Raw genomic sequence first — 14,457 nt, 5'->3', positions numbered from 1 at the left:
TGAATTGTGTATATTGAGGTGCCTCATAAGATTTTTATGAAGAATATTAGCTGGTAATAAAGCCACACCTCACCTGTACCCAGAAGCCAACACCTCACCTGTACCCACATGCCAAGTTATTTGACCCAGGACACCCAGCTAGTGGAGGGACAGTATATTTTAATTCTTTATATCCTCCATTATCCCCATGTAGTAACTAACTCAAAACAGAAAGCTATTCAGTGTTTTCATTGACTATTCATTTTAATTGTTATCAATGACTGAATCTAAATATAAACTAAACAACTCTGAAGACAAAAATTAGATAATAAATAGAGTTACTTTCATCTGTGACCAACAATTTGATCCAATAATTGAGTTTAATTTATTAGGTTCTTGAGAAGACAGCTCTAATAGAGTAGAAGGGTTTTTGCCCGTAACTATTCTGAGAAATGGAGCCAGAACGACAGTCTTGGCAATAGCGGAGGGCAGGAGATGGAGTTTGCTACGAAACCTTATTAGGAAATAATCAGTAAACAGTCATGTTATAAAAAGTCAAGCCATACACATAAATCAACAGTCATGCTATAGAAAGTCAAGCCATACACATAATTCAGAAGTCCTTCCAAGTATTCTTATCCAGTCCTTTTCCACAACCAGTCCCACCACAAAGTTAGGATATTCTGCCAAACTCTTTCAAGGACTTTATGAACATATGCGTGTGTACATTGAAATGTATAAACTAGTCATTTTTACATACCCACATCCGTGCACAAAATGCAAATGTGACTGGAAAATGAACCATGCTTATATCTCTATCAGCATGATATATAATAGGAACAAAATAAAACCATCATACTGTGGAGAAGGGTGGAAGTAAATTTACATGGTTACTTGAAATTTTGGTAACATAGAACAAATTAGCCATAGTATTTCACGTTGTCTAAACACTCATTAACATAATTTTCAAAACTAAAATAGATTCAGGGGCAAATATTCAGGGGATTGTCTATTTCTCGTTTCACAGAATAAAATGCTTAACAGAAGCTATTGGTATAATTGGCCAAGTGTTCAATGAGAGGTGTGCATTATACACAAGTGTTGATATGAAACTTTGTACATAGCAAATTTAGGATTATATAATTAAAAACATCCAAACATCCGATTATGGATCTAAACACATTGAAACCACTTGAGGGCATAGTTCATACAAGTATTTCTTCTGCTTTGGATTTTAATTATCTTGAATTCTCGTTACGGCATTGGTGGGAGTTTCTTTTGTAAATTACTCTAGAAATTATTGATGAGGAGCTTTGTGAACCACATTTGTTTTGTGAAAAAATATTTTGTCTATAGTTAATTTTCTATGAGAACGGAGTATAGTTATAACATGATTTAAAATGTTTCTATTGTATAATTATTGGCTAACAGCAGATTATTTAAGGAGGTTACACTGTTGTGCTTCAGACATTAGGTTATTACAAGGTGCTACTAGAATTAGAAATTCCAAAATATGTGCCGCAAGATAAGTTACGATGTTATACTTACAAGGCTCTAACTTTAAACACCTACCTTCTCTTTCCTTGTTCTTCAGAATGTCAAAGAGGCTAAATTTTGGTTTTGACCAAGTGATTTCATTTTCATTTAGTGATTAAAAAAAGTCACAAAATCAATCTCATTTTTTCTATCAAATCACTTTCATCCATATTAATTTTAAAAAAGAATGAGTTTTGTTTTAAAGTAAGTTTTGCCTTTTGCCCTGGTCAGTAGTGTACATATTAAATTTCAAGACTTGCAGTATTTCATGTCCAAGATAAAAGTTGAGGTTCATTTCATGCTATTCCATTAATGATGTTTTTTTTTTAAAGCTATCTATGAGCAGTCATGTGAAGCCTATAAGCACAGAGGAAATACTTCAGGGTTTTACTATGTAGATTCAGATGGAAGTGGTCCCCTGGAACCATTTCTTCTATATTGCAATATGACCGGTGAGTTAATCAGCTTTTATTTTATAGTTAATTTTCATGCATGTTTTAAATATGCAAAATTAAAATGAAATCAGCAGAATGTTGACCTAATTTGCAACTTGATTAAAATGTGTATTGTTCCTTAGAAAAACCGAACATAAATCTTAAAAAAATAGTTAAATGGTAATGACTTTAAATATCTTTTTTAATGCATGTGGCATCTGTGTAAAACATCTAATAATAAATGTTTCCAATTATGTCCCCAAACAAAAAGGATAGATTATTTCTGGGAGAAGATTGATACATGTAAAACTTTGCAGAATATTTACTTTTTAAATGTATATAAACATAAAGTTTACATCTTCTGGAATTCTTTACTTACATGAATTTACATAGAAATTAATAAACATGGGAAATGTGTTTGATTAAATGCAATATTTGTCCATAATTTAAAACACTCAACAAATTACCAATAGAAGGAAGTTTCCTTATTTTAATAAAGACCAGAAAACCTTATAGCATATATTAGTTTACAGTGGAATTTGAAAGCTTTTCCTGTTACCACCTTCAATACCATTCTCGTCACCATTGTATTGGAGGTCCTAGACAGTGAAATAAAGGAAGAGAAAGAAATGAAAAACATAAATATTGGGGAAAAAAAAGACTCAGATTCTCATTATTCATAGATAATCAGGTTGTGTATTAAAATACTCTAAACAATTTACAGATAAACTATTAAGATTAGGATTGCCATTGAACAATAAAATTAATTTTATTTTTGTATATCAACAATAACAATTAGAAAGTAAACTTTTAGGAGATCATATTTTCAATAGCACAAAGTGTCTCAAACACATGGTAGTAAATCTAATGAAAGATATACAAGGTTTCTACACAGATAAGTATAAAATGCCCTTTAGATGAACTAATATCCTAAATAAATGGAGGAATATAAAATGTTCATTGATCATGCCTGTAATCCCCAGCACTTTGGGAGGCCAAGGTAGGTGGAGACCATCCTGGCCAACATGGCAAAATCTCGTCTCTACTAAAGATACAAAAATTAGCTGGGTGTGGCACGCGCTTGTAATCCCAGCTACTCAGGAGGCTGAGGCAGGAGAATTGCTGGAACCCAGCAGGTGGAGGTTGCATTGAGCCGGGATTGTGCTACTGCACTCCAGCCTGGCGACAGTTTTTTTGAGACTCAATCTCAAAAAAAACCAAAAACTAAAAAACAAAAAAACAAAAAAAAGTTCATTGATTAGAAGACTCAATATTGTATAATATCAGTTCTTCCAAACTAGATATTGATTCAGTCCAAACCTAAATTAAAACTCAAGCAGGGTGTTTATTTATAGGTTGGTGTGATTATTTTGGTGAAAATCAACAAGCATATTCTAAAATTCATGAGTAAATACGAAGAGGCAAGAAGAACCAAGTCAATCTTGAAGAACAAATTTGAAGGATTCAACTCTACTAGATAGATACAGGCATTATACGGATAGCTATGTAAAGCTGTATATAATTGTCACAAAGATAGATAAGCTAGTAAAAACAGAATAGAGAATTTATAAACAGACTCACTCATATATGGATAATTGATTTATGGCCAAGGTGGCATTGATATGTAATGAAGGAAAGATGGTCTTTTCAACCAGTAGTGCTGCTGGAAATTGTACTTAAATGTCAGTAAAAGGAGTATTGATCTCTTCCACATCAAACACACACACACAAAATAGATTCTAGATGAACTGTGCTGTCCAACATGGTAGCCACTAGCCAGTGCCTATTTAAATTCTAATTTAATTAAAATTAATTACAAAACAAAATTACTGCATTTTAAAAATTTAAACTTAAATTTAAAAATTTAACTAAAATAGGATTAAATTACAGCTGGGTGCAGTGGCTTACACCTGTAATCCCAGCACTTTTGAGAAGCCAAGGCGGGGGCATCATTTGAGCCTAGGAGTTTGAGACCGGGCTGGGCAACATAGTGAGACCCCATCTCTATTTTTCTTTTTTAAAGTTTACTTTCTCAGTCTCTCTGGCTGCATTTTAACTGCTTAATAGCCTCCCGTGGCTAGTATGGAGTGTATCATTGTAGATGTAGAACCTTATCATTTGCTGAAAGTTACTTTGAGCTGAGATCAATGTAGCCGAGTGCTGTGTTAGAAGTCAGTATTTTATAGAGCAAAACCAAAGGAAAAGGGCAATATCATTATACCTTGAGGCAGAGGGTGTTGCAAAGGGAGATTTGGTACTAAAAATTGTGGAACATATCTTTCAGGCAGAGGAAACAGAAACTGCCAAGTTCTGAGACAGGTGATCTTACCAGGTGTGTTCAGAAAACAGCAGCAAACCTAGGGTAGCGGAAGTATGGTGAGTAAGTGGGGAGTAGGAAGAGAGGAGAGAATCAAGTAGGATGGGGAGGGGAAGAGTATGGGCTTCATGGCAATGTTGTAAGACCTTTGATTTTTTACTCTTAAATGAGATGAGAAGACACTGAGGAGTTTTAAGAAATGGTGGGATGCAGTCTGACTTCCTTTAATTGGATTGCAACTGCTCCTGGGTTAGGGAATGCTTCTTCAGGAGCAGGGGTGGAAAGGAGTGAGGAGACTATGCATACCGTACTTTATAAGAGTTGGGAGACCGTTTCAAGTAATGCAAAAATCCAGTACTGATTGTACCAGAGAATAGCACTGTAGATGGAGGAAAGGTGTTAGATTTTTCTCTTTGCATACCTATGATGTGTGAGAAAACAAAAAGCCAAAAGTAACTACGCAGTTTTTGCCCTGGGTCGTTGAGTGTTTGAACTGTTGTTATTTAAGATGCGATCAGACAAGGTTTAAGGGAAAGATCATAAGCTCTGTTTTACACTTTTTTTTTTTTTTTTTGAGTTTGAGGTGTCTGTTTCTCCACATTCAAACAAGATTCTGAGGAGGCATTTGAATTTGGGAGCAACCACTTCTTTATAGTAATGACTGTGTAGTTCTAAAAACTGCAGGTGGTGGCAAACTCTGTGCCAACACATATTTTGGCAGAAATTGCTATAGAATGTATCTTCAAAGGTTTTTCATTTAACACACTTGGTGGCTTCCATTTATCTCACAACCATTGAGGGCATTGCCCCATACACGAAAACAACCCAAAACAAATGGTGGTTCCTGCATATGTGTCTTCTCAATGAAGCTCTCCTGCCTGGACAGTACGAATGCCCAGACAGCACTGCAGGTGGTTCTGATGCAGAGCAACCACTGAGGTGGGTCAATGGAAAACATATCATCATGGATCTTCCCCAATGATTCTTATGTGTCCTTAGGTTTGGGAATCACTGTTTTAGACTTCATGGTTCTCAAACTTTAGTATGCACTGGCAACTCTGGTACGTGAGAATTAAACAACAAATGTGAGAGGACTTTACAGAGGAAAAAAGAGAAGACTTTACAAGTGTAAGATATGAATTCCAGTGCCAAAATGTTTTATTATTTTGTTTTCAGCTTGGATAGGTTGGATTGTGAGTGAGATTTATGTAACAATCCACCACTGCAAACCTGTAAGTTCTATGTTCCCATAAATGCATCTGGAGCTATACACATACACATGTTATAGAAAGTTTCATTCTGAAATTAGACAGTGATAGGTTGATAAATATCTCTAGCCTTTGAAGCTTTAAGAAGCATGCATACACACACACACACACACACACACACACACACACACATATACACACACACACACACACACCCCCCCTATCCATTCTCATTGTTTGCAGTAGTTATGTTCTGTAAAGTAACCAGAAACACTGGATTAGAAAACACTGAACAAATTGCTCCTAGCAGGAAGCACAGTAAGGTTAGTTTCCTGCAAGCCTCTGGTCACAATGGTCTCATCCACCAGTCAATACATAATCTTCTTTTATATGTGTTTCAGGTTAAAGACACCTTATTTAATACATACTCTTGATTCATTAACATTGAGCTCATGGCCAAGAGCACTGTAGCTCAAGCTTGAGCAAAGCTTATCTCACATGTGTTTTCTTTCTAAGGCTCAGTGCATGCAGCCTTCTGTGCTTAGGAACTCGACAACATTTCTGGGAGTGGGGGGGCATTCTAAACAGCAAAATCACCAACCAGTAGCACAAAAATGCAAAAAATGTGGCACTTAATAGACTACAAATGAGACATTTGTTTATTGTATGAGAGCTGAAACAAGAAAACAGTGTTTCCTTGTTCAGCTCTAACGGGGTATGTGAATGTCAGGCAGGCCAAATTTTTGTGGCTCTGTATGTGTTCACAAATGACTGTGAAAGCATTGGGGTTACAAATGAATTTTAACAAATAGGCAAATTCACAAATAATGAGAATCCGTGTGTAATGAATATCGACTACATATATTATGTTTATTATGGGTAATAATTTAGTAATTTATAGGCCATATGTATTTTTTATTATCTAAATGATGAATTATCAATTTTATTTTATTGAATACATTATTTGCATTAAATCAACGTTTACTTTTTTTATATTACATAGCAAATTAATGTACCTTATTATAGAAAATGTATCTTTGATAAACAAATTATTTGGGGAAAAAATTGTAGTTAAGACTAAACAATTCTAAGAGACCTGAAGAGTATGTATGTGTGTGTAGAGAGAGAGAAAGAGAGAACAAATTCTATGTTTTAGGAGCTTAGATTTTGAAATGAAGTCAGATGGGTCATAGATACCAAATGAAAAAAAAAAAATGACTGGAGTCACTGGAAGTATGCAGAGATTAAAGGTGCTTCATTCAGCAAGATTATGCAAAAGTATTGATGAAAAAGAGGATATTCAGAAAATTTTTAAAGCCACGTAGATAGCAAGATATTCAGAAATACAGATACCCAGAGACAGCTAAATGTCTCCAGTAGCTCTGGAATATAGGAACATATTCAAGCAAAAATGACAACCCCAGAGTATTGCAACCCAGTGAGAAATACATGTTACTCCTTGAAACTTTCCTTATTGATCCAGTTTTGCAAATGAGGAAGCCAAGAATGGAGGAGGTTAAGTGTAGGAGGTATAGCTTGAAACTCTCTTTATTGATCTGGTTTTGCAAATAAGGAAACCAAGGCTCAGGGAGGTTAAGTGTAACAGGGTGAAAATATTGGTAGGAGTAGATCAAGCTCTGGTCTCTTTTCTCACAGCCTAAAAGTTTTTCCACTAGGAAGGGTTACCTTCTATGAGTATTTCATTGCTTGCAGCCAAGAACATATCTTCTAGTTACATAGATCACGTATGGTGAAAATAAGACAAAATGCTGAATCACCAACTTGCAAATACATGTCTTATTAAAAAATCTAGTTATTAGTCTAGAACTAGTGTCAAATGATTCCACATGTATTAAAATACCTCTAAGCATTGTAAGCTAAAATATACCAAAAAAATCTCTATTTTGAATGGATAATTTCTTAAACAATGTTAAAAGCTGAAATTTCTTTGTAAACAGTTTTCCAAACATAATTTAAAAATAATTAGTTAGAATAAGGTGAATCCCAGTGGCTGTTTCTTTTCCTTTTCTTTTCTTTCTTTTTTTTTGAGACCAAGTTTCACTCTTGTTGCCCAGTCTGGAGTGCAATGGCACGATCTCAGCTCACCTAAACCTCTGCCTCCGGGGTTCAAGCATTTCTCCTGCCTAAGTCTCCCGAGTAGCTGGGATTACAGGCAGGCACCACCACGCCCAATTAATTTTGCATTTTTAGTAGAGATGGGGTTTCTCCATGTTGGTCAGGCTGGTCTGGAACTCCCGACCTCAGGTGATCTGCCTGCCTCAGCCTCCCAAAGTGTCGGGATTACAGGCATAAGCCACTGCACCCAGCCTTCATTGCTTTTTCTATAATGAAATTGTTTCATGTTCAAGAAGTTTCTCATTATCAAACATTGTACTGTAAGGATGATTGTTCCAGAGGGAAGAAATTGATGAGTGCTAGAACAGAGACTTTCAAGTTTTTCTAAAAGTGAAAACTCTATGGATTAAACTCACCCCTTCTCATGGCCCCATTACCGAGACTCCCGGGTTTAGTTTTCCTGACTCAGTAAGTTTAGAACACAAGGCCTGGGTCTCTGCATTATTAACAGGTACCCCATGTGCTTCTGAGATAGGAGCTCCTGAGATCATTTCAGGAGAAAGCTGGAGAGCTTAAGACTTATAATAGCATAATTATTTTTAGAGATTTCAATAATAAAGGCCTTCTTAACAGCTATGAGGGTTAATAAATAACTGTCCGTTATTCAAATGCAGTCCTATTTACATCAGGTTTTGTGCCAGAAGGCTAGCTGTCTCCCCTCCTGTCTCCTGCTTTCCTTAACACAGCACTTCCTACCTGCTCTTAGTCTTTATCGCATCTATCGCCTTCAGCTATTAAGCATGAAGCAACACAAGCTTTGCAACTGTATTGCTTAAAGAGCATGTTTTCTCTTTGCACTGTTATCACACTAAAAAATAGCAGCCAGCCTAAGGTAAATCAAGTTCTTAATTACTCAGTTGCTTTATTTACAAATAGTGAAATGTCTTCAGGAAAAGACATGAGTAGACCCAAACTACCATTCAATGTAGACTTTCTGCCTATTTCAGCCATCTCTTATTCATTTCCCTGTCTCCTTACCCTCCTACTCTTTTTGTATTTAGTAAAAGATAATTTGTAATAAAGTAAAATCATGATTGTCATGCAGATATGAAAATAAAAGTTAAAAAATTTTAAAGATGTTTAAAATGCATTATTAATGAAGAAATTGGAAAGACATTACAACCAGTTCAAAGGAGAATCCAAAGAAAAGACATATCTACATGTTAGGAACACGGAAACAAATGTGCGTATGGAGGCAACACTGGATTCATCCATAATGGGGGAGGGAAGTCACTAGAACCTCAACCAGGTAGAAGTTGCTTGTCTACAGACAAGAATTATTTGTTGTAAGGAAACAGTGCCTTTATTTCTGGGCAAAGACAAAAAAAAAAAAAAATGTCTGGCAACCTACGTTAAAGGATGATTAAATGTGTCTTGGAAGTTAGAGATAGTGAATAGCTCTGAAGAGATTTAAAGGCTTATCTCCCCCAGATGCATTTGCTTATTTTCTAAGAGTAATAAAAACCTAAGGGCTTGTACCTTCTCTCCTGTAAAGAAAATTTGTGACATTCCAAAGCCAAAGTCTCTCTATCACTCTATGGAGGGGAGGAGCAGAGAGTGTGCTAGGTACCCTCTGTAAGCCCAAGCCTCATCATTTTGTGATCCTCCTCTTGCGGTACAACTCCAGCAGGCACAGCTCTATCTAGCACTCACTGCATCTGCAGGTGGGAAATTGAGGTATGAGGGATTGATGCTGATGAGGTTCTCTGTGAGCAAATGGTCCCTGATTCGGAGGTCCTCTGTGTCTGTTAGTGTAGATTAGACAGGTAGGTAGGTAGTAGACAGATCAATAAACAGATAGATATAATCTGTGTATTGGCAAGATAACTCCTTAACTTGCAAGTAGGGTAACATCTCAGGGCCCTTCACAGTTCCAGACTTAACATTATTTAGCAATTCTATTAGTTATCTACAATTTCTAGAATTATATAACAACTCAAAGGCAGCGAAAATGTCAGAGCCTCTGCAGCATCTGAATCGGATAACCTAGGATGTTGTGCTCTAATCTAGACAATGCATTGTTTTTATTCATTCACTTGTTTATTCCCTTATGTCTTCAACAAATGTCTTCTGCATTTTGTATCAAGCCTTGTGCTATGTGCTGGAGATATGATTGTTACCAGATCAGAAACTATTGCTATTCTCATAGAGCTTGCAGACTGGTAGGAAAGACCGATAAAGTCAACCACAAAGTATTGAATTACAAATTGTGATGAAGTCTGTGTCTTTTACCACTCTTACTTCTAAACAGGTGTTTGTAGAAACTCCAGATCACTCAACCATGTCTGAAAGAACAGTAAAGAGGCTCTAATTTGAGACTTTTCAGAGATTTCCAGATTAATGAAGCACATGAGGTTTGGAACCTGGCTTTTAAGGCCCCTATCTCTGTTGCTCAAAATCTATTGTGACAATTTCTTTGTGTCTGTTCTACCCTGGAAATCTAGATGGCCTGATAAGTGTGGCATCTGGTTAACATCATACCTTGTAGTGCTTTTTATTAGAGAATAAAATCAACTTACAGGGACTATCATAACATTGAAATATTTTAGAATTTCAAAAGGAAACGTTGATATGAGCTACTCTTTGATGGTTGCCGGGCACGGTGGCCTTGAATCTCTTGCAACACCTTTAAAAACCTTTAGAATCAGGTGTTAATTGTGACCCAGTGGATGCTAAACTACAGGGAAGTCTCACTCAGTGTGATCCAGAAGGGAAAGAGACAAAGGCTTCAAGCAGGTATATTGTCCGCCTCTCTTGGTAGCTAGCTTCTTCTTGCATGCCATTGATTTACCACAAGAAAAGGTGAATGGTTTTTTTGAACAAAAGAAACAGTCCAACAGAGGCTAGGCTGTCGGATTTGTCTAGTTAATAATAACCTTAAACTTCCAATAGCCAAGGTCGAGTTGGCTGAAATTATAGAATTTCAGACCTCGTTCTGCCAATTTAATTTCCAAATTTGGAAATGGAGGCCCAGGTTTTACCTGACTTTCCTAAGGGCACAAGATGCATGCCAGATCTGCAACTCAGATCTCTGGATGACTTCGACATTGTACTGCTGGCCACCCGTAATTTCACTGGCTGGTAGATTAAGTTCTGTTTGAGAGCATTCTACGGTTGAAGGGTGAACTGAAATGCAAGAGGGAAATGCAAAAATAACAGCTATTGTTTCGCAGAAAAATAATAATCCACACGTGGAAGGCAATAAGTCTGTGACGTTAGTCCAGCCTCCTTTAGCCCACCTCTCTAGTCCAAACTGATGACTGGGAAAGGAATGGGAATGAAATTTTCAAAGTATACCTCCTTATTTGGATTGTTGATCCATATGAATGCCTTAGCTAAAAAGAGGGGGAAACGTTTTGCCTACTATTACTGTTTTTCTCCAATTTGGGATATTCCTCTGTATTACAGAAGAGTTATGTGACTTAACAGCACATATGTAGTGGAGTTTTGACAACTTTCACTCTTTTTTTTTGCCTACTAAATCAGAGGCTTTTTGATTTATCTGTTCTTGTGTCTGCATATATCATAGAAAATATAGTATAAAGTCTATTACTGGTAAAGTTGAAGGGCAGATATCATATGCCTATTGTCTGTTACAAACATTGTGGGATTTTTATTTCATCTAAGAAATTTTGGTAATCAGTATGATGGAAATGTTTACAGACATTCAGGAACCAATAGTGATAACTCTAGTATATACTCAAAGATATTTTACTTTTGTGTTAGTTGAGATTCTGTGTCAGATGCATACAATTCAAAAGAGTAACTTCCTATTGTACTGTCTAACTGTGCAGATCACATGATATCAAAGTGAATACTTTACATTTAATTTTAAAAAGATGCACACTCATAGTTAAATGTTGATTAAAGAGGTATATAGAGGGCTACAAAATTTTGACTTTATTTTTGCTGATACTATGAATAGTAGTTAACAGTAGAAAAGTGGCTGCTTACATTATGTAACATAAACTATTTCATGAATTCTGATATGCACTTTTTTTCATATTGTGATATCACTGGATTTTGGATGTGTTGATGAATAATGTTTTGTAGTTGTAATAGGCAGCATTTTTTCCTTTCTTGCAGTGAAATAAAATAATGATGCATCTTTAAAAAGATGGAATATCAGATTCAGTGAAATAAAATATATCACAAAAAATAATCAGATTTCCTAATATTTTTCATCATAAATATTGTGTGGCTAAATTATATGAAAATGTTAAATAAAATCACTGTAAATGCATGGCAATAGTATATATTTCAGGAAAAATAATCACTTACCATAACTTAACAGTTCTGAGAATCCATTTGTGTTGATTCTACCTCTCAGAGAAGTTTGATGATTAGAAAAATTTGACTCAGATAAAAGGTGATTTTGATTTTCTTTATTTATTTTAACTTTTGCAGACTAGTGATGGTCTCCTCTCTTTCTCCCCCCATTTCTGCATACAAGAAACTACATGGACCATCATACAGCACAACGGCTCTGACTTAACAAGAGTCAGAAATACTAATCCAGAGAACCCATATGCTGGGGTTTTCGAGTATGTGGCCAGCATGGAGCAACTTCAGGCCACTATTGACCGTGCGGAGCACTGTGAACAGGAGTTTACTTATTACTGCAAGAAGTCACGGCTGGTCAATAAGCAAGGTCAGTAAACCGTAGTGTCTGTCTTGTTGCACACATCACATCATGCACTTATTCAACGAGCTCCTGAAGATTTTAATTCTGCAAAGTGGTGGCATCTAGCCACTGAGGGTATATGATCTCGCATTCTTAGTAAACATGTCACAGTCTGGAAGTCACAAAGATGCTTCTGCCTGAAGAAAAGAACAAGGTCAATTTACACTGAGCTTTATTCAAAGCCTTGATTGCTTTTAAACTCTCTTCCTAGCCTTAATTGGATAACTTTACAGCAAAGGCCTCTTTCTGATACTCAATGAATGCATAGTGTTTATCCCTGATAAAGGGCAAGTGACACGTAAGGTTTATTTTATCGTGGAAAACAGCTAATAAAAATATGACTTAGTTTTCTGAAAGTAAGTATTCTATGTGCCTCTTTTTCATGGATTGTTGACAGCCTCTGGGTATAATTGAATATTAGAAAAGGCTACCAGAGACACAGTTGATTCACTAGTTCAAGGAGGAATCAGAAAACTATCTTAACTCTTTATTTGATTCTACTGTGAATAACCAGTCTGCTCCTGAGTTCTGGTTTTGGTCTTATGTTTTCTTTCTTTGGGGTGTCTCATTATGTCAGAGCCTCTGTTCCCATGTTCCCATCACATCTGCCTTACAGTAGGCCTTAATGAGCTAATTCTTTTTTTTTTGAGGCGGAGTCTCGCTCTGTCTCCCAGGCTGGAGTGCAGTGGCGCTATCTCGGCTCACTGTGAGCTCCACCTCCCAGGTTCTCGGCTCACTGCGAGCTCCACCTCCCGGGTTCTTGCCATTCTCCTGCCTCAGCCTCCAGAGTAGCTAGGACTATAGGCGTCCGCCACCACGACCGGCTAATTTTTTTGTGTATTTTTAGTAGAGACGGGGTTTCACCATGTTAGCCAGGATGGTCTCGATCTCCTGACCTCATGATCTGCCCGCCTCGGCCTCCCAAAGTGCTGGGATTACAGGCGTGAGCCACCGCGCCTGGCCCCAATGAGCTAATTCTTGAAGTCACTGCAAGAGCTTTCCAGCTGGCCTCCTAGCTTGTCATCTCTTCATATCTTCTAACCATCCAATGCAAAATCCAAAGTATTACTCTCTGTTAAGAAAATTAACCTTTAAGAAATGCCGCTCCCACTTTTAAGAAACACAGTACTATTTAAGAAGGTCTACCTCCTTTCTATTATTTGTCTGTCCGACACAGCCTGTTCTGCTGGATCCTGGAATTGCATATTCTGTGTCCACCCTGCTTGTGTAACCCTCATGCCGTCCTCTAACACTTATTTTCTAGCAGTAGCATTGAGGTGTGTTTTTCTTCACATATTAGAGAAAATTCTAAGATATCTGTACAATAAAGCAACTTTTTTCATGTTCGCTCCTGCTTGTCCTAAGAAGGGCTGGAGTTCCGATGGAATGACAAAAATTTAGAAAGAAATTTGTTTCATACAGGAATAGCATATGTCATAGAAATGATGCAAAAATGCTGAACTGTTGTTCTGACATTTGAACCCTGCATTTCTGATTCTCTCTCTATTTACTCTCCACCCACTAAAAATCAGATTATTTTCTCCTCTATGACTGACTACCCCCATGCCCTTTTTCTCCTCTTTCTCCTCCTCATTTTCCATTTTCAGAATGTTCTCACTTGGTCTCTACCCCTCCAATCCCATCTTTCTGGAACCCACCCAAAACTTATCTCCTCCTGAAACCTCAATTCTATGTGCAAATGAGGATCACACAGTTGTAGTTCGAAAGCGTAAGATTTACAGCTGGAGGTGTGGGTGTGTTTCTCATTGGCTAGGTGCATCTAGAACATAGATAGATGAAACTTTGATTACTGAAATGCACGAATGGTTAATGAATCTCAGTCTTTGTTTTCTTTTCTCCGAAATGGGGCCAATGATACCAGCTTCACAGGGGTGCAGTGATGTTTGGGTGGCATAGTACATACAAAGTGCATGGCATGAGCCCCCCTCATTTCCAGCTCTCCGGGGCATTGTGGCCATAGTGAACATACACAGTTTAGTTTCTAATGGGCTGTTCATTGTTGCTAAATATTCATCTTAGAATTTAAAAAACCAGATAAGCAAATCTGGAATGGTATTCTAAGAATAAGAATGGTAATTATGGAAGGGTAAATGAATGCTATGGAACAAAATGAACTCAGGTCATTTATATGGTCACGCAGTA

At 36.9% G+C, this 14,457-nt stretch overlaps 1 protein-coding gene across 2 annotated transcripts in view; it reads left to right on the top strand.

Moving 5' to 3' along the window:
• The window catches only part of CNTNAP4 (contactin associated protein family member 4), a 281,444-nt gene that overhangs the window by 204,620 nt on the left and 62,367 nt on the right, over nt 1-14,457 (top strand). For both annotated transcript variants that reach the window (XM_031658079.1, XM_031658080.1), the window contains 2 exons: nt 1,848-1,967; nt 12,064-12,261. In XM_031658079.1, the coding sequence (XP_031513939.1) occupies nt 1,848-1,967; nt 12,064-12,261 (318 nt within the window). The remainder of the gene's footprint in view (nt 1-1,847; nt 1,968-12,063; nt 12,262-14,457) is intronic.

Source organism: Papio anubis, chromosome 18 (genome assembly GCF_008728515.1).
Source record: "Papio anubis isolate 15944 chromosome 18, Panubis1.0, whole genome shotgun sequence".
In the NCBI taxonomy this organism is placed as follows: domain Eukaryota; kingdom Metazoa; phylum Chordata; class Mammalia; order Primates; family Cercopithecidae; genus Papio; species Papio anubis.
This window is presented reverse-complemented; position numbering and strand designations above follow the sequence as displayed.